Source organism: Aspergillus novofumigatus, assembly GCF_002847465.1.
Source record: "Aspergillus novofumigatus IBT 16806 chromosome Unknown P174scaffold_5, whole genome shotgun sequence".
Classification (NCBI taxonomy): Eukaryota; Fungi; Ascomycota; class Eurotiomycetes; order Eurotiales; family Aspergillaceae; genus Aspergillus; species Aspergillus novofumigatus.
In genome coordinates this window covers 3,226,844-3,244,869 of record NW_020194278.1, presented here as the reverse complement: position 1 = coordinate 3,244,869, position 18,026 = coordinate 3,226,844, and the positions used below count along the sequence as shown (strand labels likewise).

At 51.8% G+C, this 18,026-nt stretch overlaps 9 protein-coding genes across 9 annotated transcripts; 3 read left to right on the top strand and 6 right to left on the bottom strand.

Annotated features, from left to right (window-relative positions):
• Window positions 1–295: 295 nt before the first annotated feature.
• On the bottom strand, window positions 296–1,919 carry P174DRAFT_392431 (uncharacterized protein). The gene is made up of 5 exons (XM_024823553.1): window positions 1,520–1,919; window positions 1,352–1,477; window positions 1,222–1,303; window positions 1,062–1,171; window positions 296–1,011 (listed from the first exon to the last, which is right to left on the bottom strand). Exons 1-5 carry the CDS (start codon window positions 1,865–1,867, stop codon window positions 541–543), a joined length of 1,137 nt encoding a protein of 378 aa, XP_024682056.1. The 5' UTR covers window positions 1,868–1,919; the 3' UTR covers window positions 296–540.
• A 283-nt stretch (window positions 1,920–2,202) lies between these two features.
• P174DRAFT_513835 (isocitrate lyase/PEP mutase family protein) lies at window positions 2,203–3,445 on the bottom strand (the record flags this gene model as incomplete). Its single annotated transcript, XM_024832017.1, has 4 exons — window positions 2,203–2,606; window positions 2,662–2,985; window positions 3,043–3,341; window positions 3,388–3,445. The coding sequence occupies 4 exons, from the start codon at window positions 3,443–3,445 to the stop codon at window positions 2,331–2,333; spliced, it is 957 nt and encodes a 318-aa protein (XP_024682055.1). The 3' UTR covers window positions 2,203–2,330.
• Window positions 3,415–5,351, bottom strand: P174DRAFT_443333 (acyl-CoA dehydrogenase family protein). Its single transcript, XM_024827803.1, has 5 exons — window positions 4,891–5,351; window positions 4,497–4,789; window positions 4,359–4,446; window positions 4,011–4,314; window positions 3,415–3,960 (listed from the first exon to the last, which is right to left on the bottom strand). The coding sequence occupies exons 1-5, from the start codon at window positions 5,279–5,281 to the stop codon at window positions 3,795–3,797; spliced, it is 1,242 nt and encodes a 413-aa protein (XP_024682054.1). The 5' UTR covers window positions 5,282–5,351; the 3' UTR covers window positions 3,415–3,794.
• Window positions 5,352–5,945: 594 nt separating this feature from the next.
• On the top strand, window positions 5,946–7,918 carry P174DRAFT_443332 (aldehyde dehydrogenase family protein). Its single transcript, XM_024827802.1, has 3 exons — window positions 5,946–6,387; window positions 6,432–7,211; window positions 7,260–7,918. Exons 1-3 carry the CDS (start codon window positions 6,370–6,372, stop codon window positions 7,884–7,886), a joined length of 1,425 nt encoding a protein of 474 aa, XP_024682053.1. The 5' UTR covers window positions 5,946–6,369; the 3' UTR covers window positions 7,887–7,918.
• A 401-nt stretch (window positions 7,919–8,319) lies between these two features.
• Window positions 8,320–9,345, bottom strand: P174DRAFT_409723 (putative NmrA-like family protein; the record flags this gene model as incomplete). The annotated part of the gene is made up of 3 exons (XM_024824219.1): window positions 8,320–8,833; window positions 8,887–8,981; window positions 9,037–9,345. Coding segments are annotated over 3 exons (918 nt in total), but the record flags the coding sequence as incomplete, so codon positions are not given.
• A 254-nt stretch (window positions 9,346–9,599) lies between these two features.
• On the bottom strand, window positions 9,600–10,808 carry P174DRAFT_392421 (uncharacterized protein). The gene is made up of 2 exons (XM_024823552.1): window positions 10,332–10,808; window positions 9,600–10,287 (listed from the first exon to the last, which is right to left on the bottom strand). The coding sequence occupies exons 1-2, from the start codon at window positions 10,447–10,449 to the stop codon at window positions 9,737–9,739; spliced, it is 669 nt and encodes a 222-aa protein (XP_024682051.1). The 5' UTR covers window positions 10,450–10,808; the 3' UTR covers window positions 9,600–9,736.
• A 309-nt stretch (window positions 10,809–11,117) lies between these two features.
• Window positions 11,118–11,814, top strand: P174DRAFT_443329 (uncharacterized protein). Its single transcript, XM_024827800.1, has one exon. It carries the CDS (start codon window positions 11,154–11,156, stop codon window positions 11,646–11,648), a length of 495 nt encoding a protein of 164 aa, XP_024682050.1. The 5' UTR covers window positions 11,118–11,153; the 3' UTR covers window positions 11,649–11,814.
• A 2,455-nt stretch (window positions 11,815–14,269) lies between these two features.
• Window positions 14,270–15,565, bottom strand: P174DRAFT_443328 (glycoside hydrolase family 88/105 protein). Its single transcript, XM_024827799.1, has one exon. The coding sequence runs from the start codon at window positions 15,469–15,471 to the stop codon at window positions 14,365–14,367; it is 1,107 nt and encodes a 368-aa protein (XP_024682049.1). The 5' UTR covers window positions 15,472–15,565; the 3' UTR covers window positions 14,270–14,364.
• A 567-nt stretch (window positions 15,566–16,132) lies between these two features.
• On the top strand, window positions 16,133–17,994 carry P174DRAFT_461873 (putative 2-ketogluconate transporter; the record flags this gene model as incomplete). Its single annotated transcript, XM_024830055.1, has 5 exons — window positions 16,133–16,480; window positions 16,552–16,829; window positions 16,879–17,397; window positions 17,459–17,674; window positions 17,778–17,994. 5 exons carry the CDS (start codon window positions 16,133–16,135, stop codon window positions 17,992–17,994), a joined length of 1,578 nt encoding a protein of 525 aa, XP_024682048.1.
• Window positions 17,995–18,026: the final 32 nt, after the last annotated feature.

The window sequence follows — 18,026 nt, the reverse complement described above, 5'->3', positions numbered from 1 at the left end:
CAATCTAGGTCACGTCACTTACCGTCTCTGACACCTTTGGCGCTGTTCAAGATGGGACACAACACATTACGTAAATTGTCGGAACCACTCCTTGACTAGCAGTAGTAGAGTTCGATATGTAAATGGTAGCAAAAGAGGGAAGCTGGTTAATTATATGAACCAGAATCGCTGCAAATTTGCGATGAGAGGTTCATAAATAGCGCAAAGAGAGGGCTTCTACACAAATATTTTTATCAAGTGACTCTTTGACATTAACTGAGAGTTTATGTTATTTAAGCTCCGGTTGAGAAGCCGGAAATGAATCTTATTTAGACATGTCACATATGTGTCTTCAGAGGAGCTGTTTCCCTAACAATGGCAGTGTGATGTATAGCTTGCGTGGTGTGCAATAGACTTCAGGAGAAAGATTAAGACGACAAACACACATATCCCTTTCGACCGTAACATACACACCATGAGGATTAGGATTCCTGCCAATTGCCAGTTCAAAGATCATCTTCTTAATTGAGGACAACCACGCGTGGTTTTCTGCGAGACATCTCAGCGAGACTTTTGAGCATCGTCTGAAAGAATGAGATCGACTTCTTGATCGAGGACATCGAGAAAATGCTCAGGAGGGAACACCGGCTTCCAGCCAATTTTGAGGCCATTTCTTGCTTCCAAAAGACATCTGCGCGAAGACACGTTACTCTTGTTGCCCTTGGACCTGAGAAAGGGATTCACATACTCGCCACCAATTTGGACCGCGACCATTTCTTTCGGTGAGTCAAGCGCAGTAGCCATATCACCTAGAATGTCTTCGTCGACCGGATGAACAGCACTATCCTCGAGGAGACCTCTTTTGAAAAGAGCAGTGGCAATGGATGCGTAAACGTCTTTCCATGCAACCCGCCCACTTGACGGGAGGTAGTAACCATTTCGACCGTGGGGGATCTCCTCGGATGACAGTATCTTCCGCAGTATCTCGACATACAACATGGTGTTGTCAAGCAAATGGCAGACCGGCCAAGCCTGTCACCGGGTGATTAGATCTGGATGTCATTGCGTGGGAGACTACTCACCCAGTCGTCTCTTTCATTCAGATTGTACACTCTCCCAGTTGCTTTGGCTGCTCTCACGATAGCAGCTGTTTGGATCGACAACTTGTTCCCGAATCCTTCTCCTTTACCATCTGTGCTGATGGTCAGTTTCTGGCTCTGCATGGTAAGCGCAATAACTTACAAACCACGCAGGGGGAGAATATGTAACTTTTCACACCGAGAGATTCGCTCAGCTCTATGATCCGATTGTTTGTTTCCACGCCCTAAGACGCGATGAGACCGAGAAACAGTTGATAACCTGTGTGACTCACCTTCTGCATCATCGGGAGCGAGGACCGCTGAGACTTCTGAATCTCGTATAAGTTGGGGTCCTCGTCGAAAAGAAGACGATCAATCGGAGCTCCAGCATGGTTAGAAAACGCCTTCGCTCCACTGGTCTAGATCTCGCGAGAGAAGTCAGCATCTGGAAATACAAGTACGCAAGGAGGAGGACTTGCATGAAGAAAATGCACATCCTGTCCAGTTGTCTTGCCCAGTTCCGCCAACGCCTTGATAAAGGACTCTTGAGTACTCGAGCTGATTGCGTCGACGAGAAAGAAGACAACATTTATTCTGTTTTGCAAGATGGCGTTGCGCACGCTGGTTTCGTCCTGCATATCAAACTGCAGGGGTTCGGCGGAGTACTGCTTCACGGCCTCGGCCTGGGCGGAGGTTCTCACGGATGCAAACAGTTTGTGGTATTTGGGGAGGTCTGCGCTTTTTAACTGGTTCAAAAGTGTGCCTCCCAGGTAGCCTGAGCCACCGGTGATAAGGATGTTATATTCCATGACGGGAGATAATTGACGGACTTATAAGCACAGATGACACGTGGACAGGTGGTGGCTCGAAGATATCTCACAAAGTGAGGAATACGTGAGTACCCATGAGGTGAACTTATATTCTCAACGATAGAACCCGAGTAATCACTGACAAAGGAGAGTCGAGGATTGGTAAAGATTGATAATCGATGCGAGTAGCATCGGAGACTTTCTATTCTTCCGCTTTTGTCAGTGCCGGCGCTATACCCGACCGACGAATAATTAGAGTCACCATTACCATCACTGATATTCAACTGGGGCAATTCCACTTGTCATTGCGCTGAAAACATGGACCCCCGTTATCGAGACCTAAGCGGCTATGCTGGTGTTATGCTCAAGAAGAAAGGGACCGGTGATCTGGGTGGACACCGATGTCTAGGTCTGCCACCCGACTTGATATGCATTACTCGAAAGTAGATATATGGGATGACCTTCAACTCTCCTCCTGAGCCCCTTTCCCTCCAGTTTGCTTCTTGCTAAAATCGCTGATTCTAGCATCGAACTCCCACGCCTCGCCCAACCCAACCTGGTCGAAGAAATCTTTGATCGTCTGTCCCTCGCACGCTTCAAGGTCGGTTCCCGTGGCTTTCAGAGCAGCGTACGACCGTTGCATAGCCAGCATAGCAGGAATAAATCCGGTACACGGGTAGATCGCTGCCCGAAAGCCCAGCCGATTGCACTCTGATATCTTCAAGTTGGGAGTGAGACCCTGCGTGTCATCTGTCAGCACATTTGCTATGTATTCTCATTCGAGATATTCTCACATTTGGAAGAACATTGATCAGAACGGGTACATCTCCCATCTCCTTGACCAGAGCCCGACACTCGTCCTCAGTGCGCGGGGATTCCATAAAGACCATATCGGCCCCAGCAGCTACAGCAGCCTTGAGCCGCTTGATCCCTTCATGGAAGGCCTCAGACCCGGCATTTGGACCGCCAAACTTCTTAGCTTGCCGCGCATCGGTCCGCGCGATGATGACAAAGTCCGGATCCTGGCGTGCCTCGACCGCGCTGCGGACGCGCTCGATGAAGACTTCCAGGTCCACGACGTCTTTGCCTTGGAGCTGGCCACACCGCTTGGGGAAGACCTGATGTGATTGCAGTCAATACGGGCGACGTACACGAGATTGTGGGACCTGTCATACCTGGTCTTCAATGTGGAGGCCCGCGATTCCCGCGTGCTCGTACAGTCGCACGGTGCGAGAAATGTTCAGCGGTCCGCCGAAACCGGTGTCCGCATCGGCGATGATAGGTAGCTCTGTATGCAGCGCGACCATGCGCCCCAGCTGGAAGAACTCCGTCTGGGTCATGACAGAGAGGTCGGGTTCGCCGCAGTACGAGCCCGTCGCTCCGCTGCCGGCCAGGTAGAGAAAGTCGAACCCGATCTGGCTTGCAACGCGTGTCGAGATCCCATCGAAGACCCCGGGTCCGATGAGGCATTTCCCTGCTATCCGCGTTAGGGCATTCGGCAAGAGACGGCGTGAACATACCTTGCTTCAAGGCTTCCCGTAAACGCCTTGTTGGTCTATTATTTTGTATGCTACTCATCCTGCTCGAGTGTACGAGAGCATACAATGGCCTGGAAGAGAGTAATCAATGGTACAGAGGCATTCACCCCGCAGAGGGGAACAGACAAGGGATGAAGTCATCGTGACGGAGAAACGGACACGTCAGTATACTTGGTTGATTGTTTTTAGTTTCAAACAAGGATTGACTCTTCTTGGTTGCGCCGAAGGGTTTCAATATAGATTAATGGTTGATAAATGATATCAATTTCTCTTTCAACCGGATCCGTAGCTTACCATAGCCGCCGTACATGGCCATGGCCGCGGCGCAACAATACACTGAAAGACACAAGGACGCCTTTCCCAGGCAGCCATAACGTAGGAAATGCCTACTAGTTATCGAATCCAAACGTCGTCCCCCACGGCTGATATCCTTCTTCAAGGAACAAATCCTGCAGTGCCCGTCTGCGGATCCCCACATTCCCTCCGTCAAAAATAGGCAGAACGAGCGCAGTAGCGAGGAGGGAGGCAAATGGCGTTTCAAGGTTATACGCCGACCTTCAAGCAGCGTCAGTTCGTGCAGACAAGATTGAGATTGAATTACGTACACCCCCACCGCATTGATCGCGTCTAGACACGACTGCACCGCTGCATCGGAGCAATGTACCTTGGCCAGCAGTGCGTGCTCCCGTCTCTGTGCATGCTCGCCAGGACCAGCTGCCAAGCAGTGCGCGGCTTTCCATGTCAGGTACCGCGATGTCTCTGTCCGCATTTTGATGTTGATCAGGAGGTCCGCGACGGACTGACGTTGGGCGATGGGGACAGTGCCACCGCGTGGGTCACGAGAGAAGGCCAGGGCCGCATCGAACACGGCTCGTTGGATCCCGACACCCATTGCTCCTACGAGCATTGCTGTGGATGTCAGCTGGCTCTCTCCTGGGGTGGATAATACCAACCCGAGATCTCAAAGGAGTGTAGCACGATGGGAGCACCGGTACCTGGCGCGCAGAGGACGTTTTCGACTGGAACCCGGAGGTTTGTATACTGTCTCTTCAGCGTCATTCGTAAAGTAGAGGAAAGGACCAAACCCCTACCTTGATATGCGGTCCTGAGGTAGCTTTGTGTCCCGCCGTCTCAACATGTTTAAGGACCTGGAAGCAGTCCGGTCCGTTTCTCTGGATATCATCCCGGGTAACCAGCAGAATCATGATGAGGTCCTGGGGACAGGAAGCCTGCGCAACCTCGTCCTCATCAACGCATCGACACACCACGCAGCTCAGATCGGCGCCTCGAAAGTCCCAGCCTGCGGAGTTGGTCGCCCATATCTTTTCACCATTCAGAACCCATTCATCTCCCTCCCGGCGTGCTGTTGTTTGCAAACCAGGCGCTCCAGGTTCCAGCCAATTTGCCTAAGACGGTGGTCAGCATAATCATACCAGAACCTGAAAGAAGGGCGGAAAGCATACCACGCCGGCAGGCTCCGAAAACACCAACGAAGCAAGCGGTGCCCCTCGCTTGCAAGGAAGGGATCAAGGAATTTCTGAATTGAAGGCCGATAAGCCAGCGCGACAGGAGTCAAGCCTAGTCCGGTCCCAAAAATGGTTAATGAAGCGGATGCTTCGACGGCGTAAAACTCCTCTACTAGGATAGCAGCCTCGACTAGATTAGTACTGCTGCCCCCGATCTGGGCCGGCACCTGGGCCTTGATGAGATTAGCCTTGACTGCGGCCGCATAGATGGGCCGGAGGCTTTGAAATCGCTCTTCGGGTGTTGCGAGATCGGAATATATTGCTTGAGCGCCGGCTAAGTTGGCAGCAGCAAAGCTGCGTGCTGCCGCTCTTGTTTGCTGTTCGGAGCTGGAGAGGGTGAAGTCGACCATGTTGCCGTACGACGTCTAATGTAATCGTCTCCTGTTCGAAAAACGGAAAGCTCATGCCACGATAGATGCTTATTTATGTTGTATTCAACTAGACCACCCCCGCCAACGCTGTCTGATATCTACCCCTCTTGCACTACCAAGCCGCATGCAGCATTTTTCAAGATCACGTCAGATTTTAGCTCATAGTTTAACTGCATAAACATTCATTCAAGGGTGAGTTAATAGGGAACTCGTCCAAGTGCTGACTGAGAAACGCCTCTTATTCTCAATCATACCCTCAACAGGTTCACTCATGAAATATGCAGTCGCCTCCCAGGCAAAGACACCATTTACTCAGGCTTTTCCTCAGTCCACGGGATGCTGTAAAGTGTGCAATAATAAGGAGTTAAACCAAGCCGAGACCAGCTGCCGAGATGGAAATGATTTCCCTTTCCGACTAGTGACTGTTTCTGTCGTTTCATGTCCAGAGCGGCAACGAGGTACTCTCCTAGTCCTGCCAGTGGAGCCCAAAATATCCTGCATCTTTCTGTAAGATGGTTTGGGATTCAGATGTAGTGGTACAACTACATGGCACATGTCGAACCGAAATAGAAACTCCCACCTATATACTATTAATACTATTACTGCCCCGCCATCGATCATGTCAACCACACAAGCGTACGAGGTAGCACACAACTGCTTTTTCGTAGCTCAACCTCTTGATTTTATTGCATAGCGGATTTATAATTTGAGTATCTTAGTATTCGAATTCTTCGAGGAGATGAACTCCCGTTATTGACATGCGTGAACTGGTCGGATTGCCGGCCCCAACACCGATTGGATTTCCCCGCACCGCATCAAAGATACTATCGCTAACTATCCGCCTTGGTGTCACGGTGGCTGACTGAAAATAGCACTAAAAGAGTATTCGAACACCTGAACTAACCACTCTGAACTCACTGAATGATCGAGGATGGGCTAGACAAAGACTGGATGAGGGGACAGATCTTGCTGACCCGCGTACTTAAGGCTCATCTTCCTGCCAGTGAATACTATCTCTCTTCCCAGTCCATTCTTCCCCTCCATCAACGCATCTAAGCATCATCATCATGTCTTTGGACTTTACGGTATTCATTCTCACCCTTCTGTTACCGTCTACTAACAAGTCCAGACCTTCCACAATGTGATCAACAATGAGTTGACCACCACCTCGCAAACCCGTCACGGCATCAACCCTGCCAACCGGCAACCCAACCCCGAGGTCCCCGTTTCCACACAAGAAGACCTCGATCGAGCCGTTGATGCCGCTCGCAAAGCGTTCCGCACCTGGTCCAAGACCTCGTTCGACGAGCGGCGCACCGCCCTCAACGCCTTTGCCGACAAGATCGAAGCAAACAAGGAAGCATTGGCTCGGCTCATGACGCAGGAACAAGGCAAGCCGCTGAGCCAGTCCACCGTCGAGGTCGGAATGGCCGTGCAGTGGGCTCGAACCATCCCCACCATTGAGATCCCCGAAACCGTCATCGAAGACACGGACGAACACAAGATCATCCAGCGGTACACCCCCATCGGCGTCTGCGGGGCCATCGTGCCGTGGAACTTCCCCATCCTGCTGGCCGTCGGCAAGATCGTCCCCGCCGTGTACACAGGGAACGCCGTGATCGTCAAACCCTCCCCGTTTACGCCGTACTGCGGCCTGAAGCTCGCCGAGCTGGCGGCGCAGTGCTTCCCGCCCGGTGTGGTCCAGGCATTGAGTGGGGGCGATGACCTCGGCCCCATGATCACGGAGCACCCGGGCATCGACAAGATCAGTTTCACTGGCTCAACGCTCACGGGGAAGCGCGTCATGGCGAGTTGTGCCAAGTCCCTCAAGCGGGTGACGCTGGAGCTGGGCGGGAACGACCCGGCTATCGTCTGCGACGATGTCAATATCGATGCGGTCATTCCAAAGGTATGTACCATTTGTTTGTAGCTGATGACGCACTCCTGATGTTAGCAGATCGGCATCCTCTCCTTCCTCTGCTCGAGCCAGATCTGCATGATGGTTAAGCGGCTGTACGTCCACGAGAAGATCTACGACGAGTTCCGGGAGAAGCTCGTGGCGTTTGTGGGATCGCTCAAGGTCGGCGACGGCACTGAGCCTGACGTCTTCTTCGGCCCCGTGCAGAATAGCATGCAGTACGACAAGGCCAAAGATCTTTGGCAGAGCCTGTCCACTGAAGGTCTCAAGACCGCCCTCGGCGGAACCATCCAGGACTCGGCGGGCTACTTCATCCCCCCGACCATCGTCGACAACCCTCCCGAGTCGGCCCGGGTCGTGCAGGAAGAACCGTTTGCACCGATCCTGCCGATGCTCAAGTGGTCGGACGAGGACGATGTCATTGCGCGGGCGAATGGCACCGACACGGGGCTGGGGGCATCAGTATGGAGCAAGGATATGACGCGAGCACGTCGCATGGCCGATCAGCTTGAGTCGGGGAGCGTCTGGATCAACTCGCACTTTGATGTGTCGCCCAAGGCGCCGTTCGGAGGACACAAGACCAGCGGGATTGGCACGGAATGGGGCCTAAACGGGTTGACGGCGTATTGTAACTCCCAGACCCTGTGGGTGAAGCCAAGTCTTTAGCCTTATGCAATTCATATCCTTCGTAATGCAACATAATCAATTTCATAGATTCATAAACGAACCTACTTCACCGCCCAGCGAGCATGCACACGCTCCATCGAGCCAGCCAGAGTTACCCAGCTCCCCCGTTCCGAACCAGTATCCGCCCATCCACGACCACGACATCTACGTCCCTGCCCCTCGCCGTGTAGACCGCCGCGCTGACAGGGTTGAACCTTCGTCGGGAGGGGTCGACGTGATGATGGTTGCGTGGGTGTACAGTATGTTGAGACAGCTTGGTAGTCACTGAACTTGAAGGCGACTCTGGCAGTATATTGACCGTATAAATCTCTTATTCCTCTCTACCCCTCTGTAAGACACGGTGATGAGCGGAAGGCGGGTGAGACTGATCCTTGATCTCAATTAAGCGAGTCATGTATAATGCTACCTACTTCTTCACATAATTCTGATGCCAGGTATAATCCCGATTCTCCAACAAAAACCCCCGAATCGCCTCTCGCGGCGTGGTTGGCTCCCGGCCCAGCACCTCCTTCATCAATGGATCAGTGTGGCTGATTTCCCCCTGCGCAACACTCTCGTACCAGCTCACCAGCGCCTGGAAGAACTCGGCGGGCTTGCCTCCCTGGTCGTTCGCTGCGCTCAAACGCACATACTCCTCCGGAGAGACGATCTGGAATCGGACGTTCCACCCTGTCGTCTCGTTGATCACGTCCACTGCCTCGGCGAAACTGATGGTCTCCCCTGCTGCCAGGAGGACGATCTCGTTCTCGTGACCACCCTGGAGCATCAGTCGGGCGTTTGCTTCCCCGAGCTCTTTTCGCAGAGTGAAAGCGCAGCGTCCGTCGGCGGGGAGGGACACGGTGGTGGTGTCGGGATACCAGTTGAGGAACAGCGGGAATGCATCGGCGTAGACTCCCTCGCGGATGGAGGTGAATGTGATTCCCGACCTGGACTGGTATCAGTGAACGGTACATTTGGAACATCAGAGGTTGTATCTTACTCTCTGAGTAAATCTTCCGTCTGGAGATGCGCCTGCTGAATCGCCGCTTTGGAATCGGACTTCAATCCTCCGAACGCGAGCGACGTATACCACACCTAGCCAGTCAGCAAGGCCTGCAAAGATAAAAAATGAAAGACAGAGGGAATGTACATGTTTGACGCCCGCTCTCTTGGCAGCCTCCACGAAATTCCGATGCTGCTTGATGCGTCTCTCATTGTCAAAGACATTGGTACTGACGAAGAAGAGATTCTCGACGCCCGGGAAGGCTGCGTCGAGCGTGCGCGGGTCATCGTAGTCTACATGACGAAAGGCAATTCCTCGCTCTTCGAACTGTTTTCGATTCGATTCCCTCGACGAGGCGGCCGCGTATTCTGAGGAGGGACGGTTGGCTGCGAAGTAGGCGAGGACTTCTTTGCCGAGGCCGCCAGTGGCTCCGGTGATGAGATATTTGAGGCTCATGGTTGTTCTTATTCTGTTGATTGGCGTAGGTAAAGGTTTACTCGTTGTCTGATGTGAGCATAGTTTTATAACTAGTTGTTGAGAGAGATGATTTATAATCAACTTGGGGTCGAATGCAACATGGTGATTCGTAAGCAGCAGGGTGGTTTAGATCTTGAAGCCAATGACGATGCACGATGGGCCAACTGCCGCCATAGAATCGCATCGAATGGCAGCGAGAAGGTCTTCAACAATAATGACATTTTACGTAAATGATCGATGGCTGTATTCTCCCGTTGATGACACGGTTGACACCAAATCTAACCAAACATGTGATGATGTGGACCCCAGCATCACTAGTGCACGAAACTCGAAAGCCAGAGGACAGCATCCTCACAACTCCTCTTTCAAATCAGATCTCCTCGTCAGAGACGAGCTCCATCCCACGTACTTCCCGAATGGTATTCATCAACCGGAACACATTCTTATTCAACAACCGGATCGCCTTTAGCAGCTCGCCTCTCTCTTCTCCTGACGATCCAGACCCAGCGTTTTCCTTGGTAGGTGCTTCCTCCTCATTCTCGCGCTCATAAGCCTCCAGAGCATTCTTAATCTCAGCACATGTTCTCCGCCGCGCACGACCAGTGAGTTTCTGCGCCGCGGTGAGCGGACCGTAAAAGTGATTCGGAAGCGCGCTGCACTCCGCGCCAGCTCGGCTGCAGGAACGACACTTTCCGAGGGCAGCGTCGCGGTGGCAGATGGTCGAGTTGTCCTCGGTCCATTTCTTGACGCACCGGAGACAGGGCGAGTAGGTTGCAATTACGGACCCGGTGGAGATCAGAGGGGGAAAAGTAGGAGCGGCTCGGCGAGCAGCTGGGGCTGGGACCGGGACCGGGGCGGGAGCGGCGGAACGGGTGGTTCTCGGAAGAGCTGGAGATGGGGGTGACTGGGGATCTGGCTGAGCTGTTCTCATGTCAGAATGATTCAAATCTGCCTGGTAGAGGTACTTACCACAATGGGCTCATCCGAGTCGCTGTTTTCGGGCTTTGTGCGCCGGGTTTTCTTCCTGGCTGATCCTGCGGGACCACTAACCGCTGCGCGTCTCTTCTTGGACTGGTCCGTCATGTTGGTTTAAAGCTTGTATAAAAGCTTCTAGAGAGAGAGCAGGCGGGGAGAAGAGAAATATTTAGCAAGTCAGAGAGTCTTCGACGAGGAATTCTTACTATTTATGCGGCCGTTGCAAAGACTGTCACTTCTCTATTCACGAATGGAAGCAACTATTGTCGAATGCCTTAAAATCAAACATCATTTGCTCTTCGATTTGGTGTCGTGATTCTTTTCGCTATTGAGCTCGATTCAACAATAGGATCCGTGAGCCGTCGTATTGACAACTCTGGCGGCATTTCGACGGAACAAAGAAAACCACCGCGTAAAGCGTACAAAGAGCCGTTGAACGCTGGACAAACTCAGATATCCTTTAACATGTCGTGGGATTGATCCTAAATTAGATGCCTCATTCATCGCGTGAAGGCTGCTAAAGCTTCAGGCCTATTTCTAATTGTTGAACTATTACATACACACATGTGCTCCTGGGTATCTTCATTTCATCCCCTAACCGACCCTTCCACCTAGTTTCAAGGGTCGGTTATAGGCTGGAGAATGAATATTGAGAACATTCTAATGAGGCGACTGGCTAAGGTGGAATAACTATAGCCCGAACCACCCTGTATGTATATAATGAGTACAGTTGTCGCTGCACACCTGTTTCCTTTTATCCCCTCCCGCCTTCCTATCACTCCTTATCCACAGATGTCCCCTTGTACGATATAATGTACTTTATTCCCGGTCTAAATCAGATCACTCTGGACAGGGACCGTCAGTCTCGTCGAATTCTTGCTGATGTCCGTGAACGGCGACAAGAAACATGGGGTTGGGTAGTCTATCGCACCACATATAAATCAGACCCAGCATTTGGCAAAGCGATTGACATTATCAACTCCTGGCTCAAGCGAGAAGTCTACCGAGACATGCACACCATGGGTCTCCAAGATGCAGACCCCACACCGAACAATGAGCTATGGGCATGCCACCGGTTAACCATTATGGAGGATCCAGAACGACTCAATGGGGCTTCAATCAGGGATGTCCGTTCGCATTTTGAATCTTGGGTAGAAGGACAAGGTATGCGGGATCGGTGGAATAAATACCGTGTTTGTATGATGATTGATGATGAGGTTCTTGACTTGCTGGTGAACGAGGTGCCCTTAGCAGAAGAGCATAAGGAAATGCATGGCATGCGCTGTGTGGAGGAGATCAACACATAGTATGTTAAGGTTATTGAGGCGTTTCCGGAAGCAGATGAAGGCGATGAAGACTATGAAGGATGGATGAAATGCTCACTCTACACAATGGTGAGACTATGGTCGTCTATGGTTGATGCGACGAATATGGTGAACTTCTGGTATAGAATAGAGGATGGAGATAATGGAGTTTATTCAGCATGACCTTCAGCACGGTTTTTGATATGGCATCGATCTCTTAGCTCACCTTCACTTACCCACCCTCACCCTGTGATTTAGCAGCTCTGCCCCTAAAGCAGTAAGTCTCCAAGGGCATATGCTTTTAGCCGCATTGATAATACTGGCTTAACTATGGTTGAGTGGACGGGAAGCTCTATTTCCCACATTGCTATGGGCGTATGTGTTAGTTTTGTCTAATCAGTGTGTATTACTAGATCTCTTATGTAGCCACTCTGAGGGCACTCTCCGTAGGGCGAGTTCCATGGAAAGGCTGGATGATGCTGATCATATACATTTAGACAAGAACGCAGCAAACTGTCAAAGACTAGAAGGAACCAAATTAAAGATCCCAAAAACTCAATGCCAGACTACTCAGTAGAATCTACTATGCCGATGATCCACGAAAGGATGGTCAGAAACAAGTGGACATGCCGGTGGGATGCATTCTGCAGGGCAATCAACACCATTAATTCCTGGATTAAACGAGAAGTCTAGGAAGACCTCCGCTACTCTGGTGTCCAAGACCCAGATCCCACACTTAATGATGAGCTATGGGCTTGTCACCGCCTGACTATTATGGAAGATCCACAGACATTTGACGGCGTGACGATCGAGGACGTTCGTTCCCATTTTGAATCATGGGTGGAAGGGCAAGGGCAGCAAGACAGGTGGAACAAATATCGTGTTTGCATGGTGATTGATGAGGAGATTGTTCAGCTACTTAATGAGGTGCCGTCAGCTGAGGAGCATGCAGAAATGCACGGCTTATATTGTGTGAAGGAAAGCAAGGAGTGGTATGTCAAGGTTGTTAAGGCATTCCCGGATCCAGATGAAACAGAAGACATGGAAGAATATGAAGGGTGGATGAATTGTTTAATCTATGCTCTGTTAAGGCTATGGATTTCCATGGATGATGCAATAAATATGATTGATTTATTCTCTAACACAGAGGATGGGGCTTTTTCATCTTGATATAGCCCATGTAGCCCCTGTATGATAACAGATTGAGCATAGGCTGAACTTGGCGACTGAATACTCAGGGACGCATCGACCAAAACTCCTCTGCTACTTATGAAACGCCATTGCAGCTGATCACATCGTAGTCCTCTACACAGAACAATGCACTGCCGCGGGCGCTGCGAACTGCGATCTTCTCCGGAACAGTTCCAGCATGCCTTTCTCATTTTCGCGAGGTACCACCGACATACAAAGACTGAACGCTTGGGAGAAGAACAAACCTGAAGAGGAGCTTGCTCGGTTGAAATCATGCCAAAGACAACCTGACGACCCAACCACAGAGCATCGCTGAGACAGCTTCATGATACGGCGCGTTCCTCCTTGGAGCGCCATTCTACTAGTTACTAAAGCCTCTTTAATATAGAAGTTTATGATGGGTAGCTAGCCAGAGCTATAGAAATATGAAGGTAATGATTATAGTTAGCTTATAACTTTCTAGGAGGTTATTACATAATTCATATAGTATAAGAAGCCTAGTATCACCAGCACAAGGCCTATTTAATTATAGTATTACTATACATCATGTCCGGATTCGTTGCTAGTTGTCGGAGTGGTTTTCGTGCAGCTTGTAAACCAGGGCCATTCGAGGTCGCTGATCGGTTTGCCGTAGGTTCTCCAAGCTCGAGACCTTCGGGTTCCATGGTGGATGCGGCCTGATTGATCTTGTTGGTTGAACCTGTAGCCGGTTACGTTTGATATATGCGTAGCTGCGTTTTGATGTCTCGTCTGATGCTGAGGCCGTTGTTGTCCAGGAGAACTGAATCCGCCATTTACCAGCAGAGACTCAATCGAGTACGACATAGGTCTAATGCAGCTTTAGAAAGGTGTCCCAAGTGGCAACAGCGTAAGAGAACGTACTGTGCTATGCATATAGCAACAAATTAGAGGCAAGGCTCATTGATTTGCTCAGATCAAAGGATGGTATCTGTTGTGGTGGATGTCAATGTCCAGCAGCAGCAATCACGTGGTTATATGGGTGCCGGTACAGGCTCCGACACAATGAGTGGAATTTTCCACACCCTTTGGTCGTTGAATCAGTTTAAAAGGTCTTGGTCTTATAGCTTTCTTCGAGGTTAATTGGACTGTTCTGGGTTTGCATACTTCGTCTTACCATTTCCATCGATCCTGAAGCTATCTGGAATCCTTTTCCGCCGATCCCAGTGTCCCCCATCTGAGCTCACCTTTAATGTACATGCCAATCACTTCATGGACAGTGACTGTATAAAACTGTGGAGTTTTCAATCAATTTGGTCTTTTACTATCGACCTGCGGAGAGCCTACACTGACAAACTGCCGTACGATGCTCTCCATCGATGATGACTACATCCAGTTAGGAATTCTCTACGTACCACGGTGAACGAGATCCTCGATGAAAAATGTCTCTCTTTTATTAAATCATGCAAGACTGACGCATGGATTTCCTCTCAGAGAACTATATACAAAGTCAACTCCGGCAACCATTCTATCAATGTGGCTCATCATAAGCATAACAAAACGAACTACCTCATAAACATGTCCGCAGATACTCTCCCAACGCCATGATTGCCATGGCTTGTCCGTAGGGCATCGCAGTCAGCGGGATGTCCTTGTAGAACTGCAGGCAATCACCCATTCCCGTGCCAAAGCTGGTATTCTGGAGCTCGCCGTGCTCGTCCACAGCACTCATCACGGCCGCAATCGCTTTCTCCGCGACGGGACGATACTGCGGGCCGATGTATCGCTTGCGGACGGCTTTCAAGATACCATACGCAAACCCCGCAGTGGCGGAGGCTTCGACGTACGAGTCCGGATGGTCGAGGAGGGTATGCCAGAAACCTGTCTCGCTCTCCTGGAGCTGCTGCAGGGCCTCACACTGGGCCTCGAGCGTGTCGATAAGGTGGATGCGGATCGGATCCGTCGGCTCAAGGTCGAGCAGCTCGATGATCTCGGGGATGACAATGGTGACCCAGCTGTTGCCACGGGCCCAGCGCGCGCGGGCAAAGTTGTGCCCTCCCTCCTCGAAGGTCCAGCCGTGGAACCAGAGTCCCGTTTGGGTGTCGAAGAGGTACTTGATGTGAACGAGAAACTGTCGCTTGGCCTCGGCAATGTACTCTGGACGGTTCAGGAGCTTGCCGATCTTGGCCAGCGGCAGGACAGTCATCATCAGCGTATCGTCCCACAGCTGCTGGTAGTTCTCGGTCAGGTAGGTCGCGTGCTGCATGCCGCCGTATCGCGTGCGAGGCAGCTCGTGCATGGCCCATTCGGCCCAAGCATCCAGCCAGGGCAGGTAGGCCACATTGCCCGTCTTCTCGTAGACGTAGGCCAGCGTCAGGAAGACAGCCATGGTGTTGATGTTCTTGGTGGTGCCGCCCTCGGCGAACCGCGCAGCAAACCAATCTTCAATGATGCGCAGGAGGGACTCGTCGCCGGTCATCTCATAGTACTTCCAGATGCCGTACAGCCCGATACCATGCGTCCACTCCCATCCGTGCCAGGATTTGGTGTCAATGACGCGGCCATCCTGTAGCCGCAGCAGGAACTTTCCTGTTGCGTCTTTGATGTTGACCAGGTTGTTGATGAGCTGCTTGACGGTCTGATGGACCTCGGTCTGCGAGGGTCTGTTGGAAGCCATTCTCGTTTTATTTGTTCATGCAGCAGTGGTCAATCAGCAAGCCGTCTTTCTTTCTTTATTCAATTTCTCTAGGATAATAAAAGGCTGACTCGCTTGCATCTGGCTATAAATCCTGCGGGGTGGAACCGGCCGCTGATGATACGCGGAAGAAATGGGGGGGAATTCTCCGCGTGGGATGCAGCAGCCTTCGGGCCATCGACGCACCGAAGCCCAACGCCAAGCAGGAGCCAATTCGAATCGAGAAGCGAAGTTATTGGCCGTGTCTAAAGCGGTTACGGATAAGAACCGTTGAGTGGTTGACCATGGCCAGTGTTCTCGGGCCATTCCACCCCGCTTACCTCTCAGATCCAGTTGTCTCCAGTCATTTGTCCCATGGGGAGGCGTTGCCAAGAAAGCCGGGGAAAAGAGTCAAGCCAGCCAGGAAACCATGCGCACAGTCGAGTTGTGTTGCGACCGGGCTAATGATCTCTCGAATTGGCTGTTTGTCTAAGACTCGACCAGCCTGGGCTGCTTTCTCTTGATAAAAAGGCCAGAGCTCCCCCCCCGTGTCTTACTTCTCGGTCGGACCTCTCCCCCTGTGCTGCTGTATCTGTTTGTACCGCTCTCAAGCTTTGGTTTCTTTTCTGATTGTCATATTCCACAAGGGGTTGATTCTACCGTCATGGCAGAAAAACTTGCCTTGAGCCCGGTGACTTCCAGCTCACCAGAAGCTGGAGATGACCGGAAGCAGCCCAAGGATATCAACCATGTCGAACGGGTGTTGTCTGATGGGCTCATAAAAGATGAGGCCGACTACTCTCGGATGGACAGGGATCTCCAGGAGTATGTGGCTCGCGGACAGGTCGATGTTGATGAAGCGACCAGCAAGCGGTTGAAACGCATGATTGATCGCCGCGTGCTGATCATCATGATCTTTACGTATTTCCTCCAGGCTCTGGATAAGGGTACCCTGTCTTTTGCCTCTATCATGGGTATCCGTACCGATCTGCATTTGCAGAATGGCCAAAAGGTACTTTCTCTTCCCTTTTCTCACTAGAGTATCTTATATGAGCGACGGGATGCTAATGGCCATCGTTCTAGTACTCCTGGCTCACCACCTGTATCTACATCGCCGTCTTGGTCGTCGAATACCCGACCAACTGGATTATCCAACGTGTTCCTATTGCCAAGTACCTGGGCATCAACATTTGTCTCTGGGGTACCGTGCTGGCTCTGCATGCTGTGAGCAAGAATTTCACGCACATGGTCGTGCTGCGTACCCTGCTGGGTATCTTTGAGGCCTGCTGCCAGCCAACCTTCGTCTTGCTGTCCAGTATGTGGTACAAGAGAGATGAGCAGGCGGCGACCGTGACCTACTGGTATGTCGAACATCCAACGTTAACATGAACGCTCCTGACAACCCATCAGGTACATGATGAACGGTGGTCAGCAGATCGTCGGCGGTCTGCTCGCATACTGCTTCAGTCTGATCGGCAAGGACAAGGCCATCCACTCGTGGCAGGCCCTGTTCATCACCTACGGCGTCATCTCCGTGATATGGGGTCTCTTCGTCATCTTCTGGATGCCCGACTCGCCCATGCGCGCCAAGTGCTTCAGCGAGGAGGACAAGCACCTGATGGTCGAGCGAGTCCGCGCCAACCAGACTGGTATGCAGAACAAGAAGTTCCGCGCCTACCAGATGTGGGAGGCCTTCCGCGACCCGCAGATGTACTGCTACTGCGCCATTCAGATCTTCACCACCCTGCCGACCAGCGGTCTCGGTGCGTTCGCCAACATCATCATCAGCGGCTTCAAGTTTACCGTGCTGCAGACCCAGCTGCTGGCCATGGTGCTTGGTTTCTATATCATTATCGTCCTCCTGAGCTCCGCCTGGCTGGTCAAGAAGACCGGGCAGAACCTGCTCGTCATGCTGGCCTTTGTCATCCCGTGAGTCTAGTCTCCTTTCTCCTACTGCTAGCGTCCCATCCACTGACACCATGACCCCCAGATCCTACGTCGGAACCATCGTCCTCATGACCGTCGTGAACAAGAACATGGCCACCAAGGTCGGCCTGCTAATCAGCTACTACATCACCCTCTCCTTCTGGTCCGCCCAGACCCTCTGCCTCTCGATGGTCTCCCGCAACATCGCCGGCGCCACCAAGAAATCCACCGTCGTGGCAGCCACCTTTGTCTCCTGGGCCGTCGGCAACTCCATCGGTAAGTCCTAAATCCTCCCCTCCCCTCCCCTCCCCAAGCCACTAAAAAGCAAAACTCCAAACCTGACATGAATCTCCATCCAGGCCCCCAAGTCTTCCTTGACAGAGACGCCCCCGCTACTTCATCGCCTTCGGCGTCCACCTGGGCTGCTACGTCTGCCTAACCCTGGCCATCATCTTCCTGCGCTTCTGGCTCGTCCTCCAGAACAAGAGGAAGGCCCGTGTGCTGGAGGAGAAAGGCCTGTCCGCGGCGGATAACAACCTCACCCATGCCTTTGAGGACCGCACGGACCAGGAGAATTTGCATTTCCGGTATATCTACTAGATGTTTGCTCATGGTTATGGTTATGAAGGGTT

Excerpts from the sequence above, each read along its gene's own strand:
- P174DRAFT_392431 (XM_024823553.1), bottom strand. The coding sequence starts at position 1,867 with ATGGAATATAACATCCTTATCACCGGTGGCTCAGGCTACCTGGGAGGC. Across the intron at positions 1,304-1,351 it reads CGCTCCCGATGATGCAGAAG|GGCGTGGAAACAAACAATCG; the intron begins GTGAGTCACACA and ends ATCGCGTCTTAG. Across the intron at positions 1,172-1,221 it reads ATTCTCCCCCTGCGTGGTTT|ATGGTAAAGGAGAAGGATTC; the intron begins GTAAGTTATTGC and ends CCATCAGCACAG.
- P174DRAFT_443333 (XM_024827803.1), bottom strand. The coding sequence starts at position 5,281 with ATGGTCGACTTCACCCTCTCCAGCTCCGAACAGCAAACAAGAGCGGCA. Across the intron at positions 4,447-4,496 it reads CCTCAGGACCGCATATCAAG|TATACAAACCTCCGGGTTCC; the intron begins GTAGGGGTTTGG and ends CTGAAGAGACAG. Across the intron at positions 4,315-4,358 it reads ACACTCCTTTGAGATCTCGG|CAATGCTCGTAGGAGCAATG; the intron begins GTTGGTATTATC and ends TGACATCCACAG.
- P174DRAFT_443332 (XM_024827802.1), top strand. Across the intron at positions 7,212-7,259 it reads TCGATGCGGTCATTCCAAAG|ATCGGCATCCTCTCCTTCCT; the intron begins GTATGTACCATT and ends TGATGTTAGCAG.
- P174DRAFT_392421 (XM_024823552.1), bottom strand. The coding sequence starts at position 10,449 with ATGACGGACCAGTCCAAGAAGAGACGCGCAGCGGTTAGTGGTCCCGCA. Across the intron at positions 10,288-10,331 it reads GGATGAGCCCATTGTGGTAA|CTCAGCCAGATCCCCAGTCA; the intron begins GTACCTCTACCA and ends ACATGAGAACAG.
- P174DRAFT_443329 (XM_024827800.1), top strand. The coding sequence starts at position 11,154 with ATGTACTTTATTCCCGGTCTAAATCAGATCACTCTGGACAGGGACCGT.
- P174DRAFT_443328 (XM_024827799.1), bottom strand. The coding sequence starts at position 15,471 with ATGGCTTCCAACAGACCCTCGCAGACCGAGGTCCATCAGACCGTCAAG.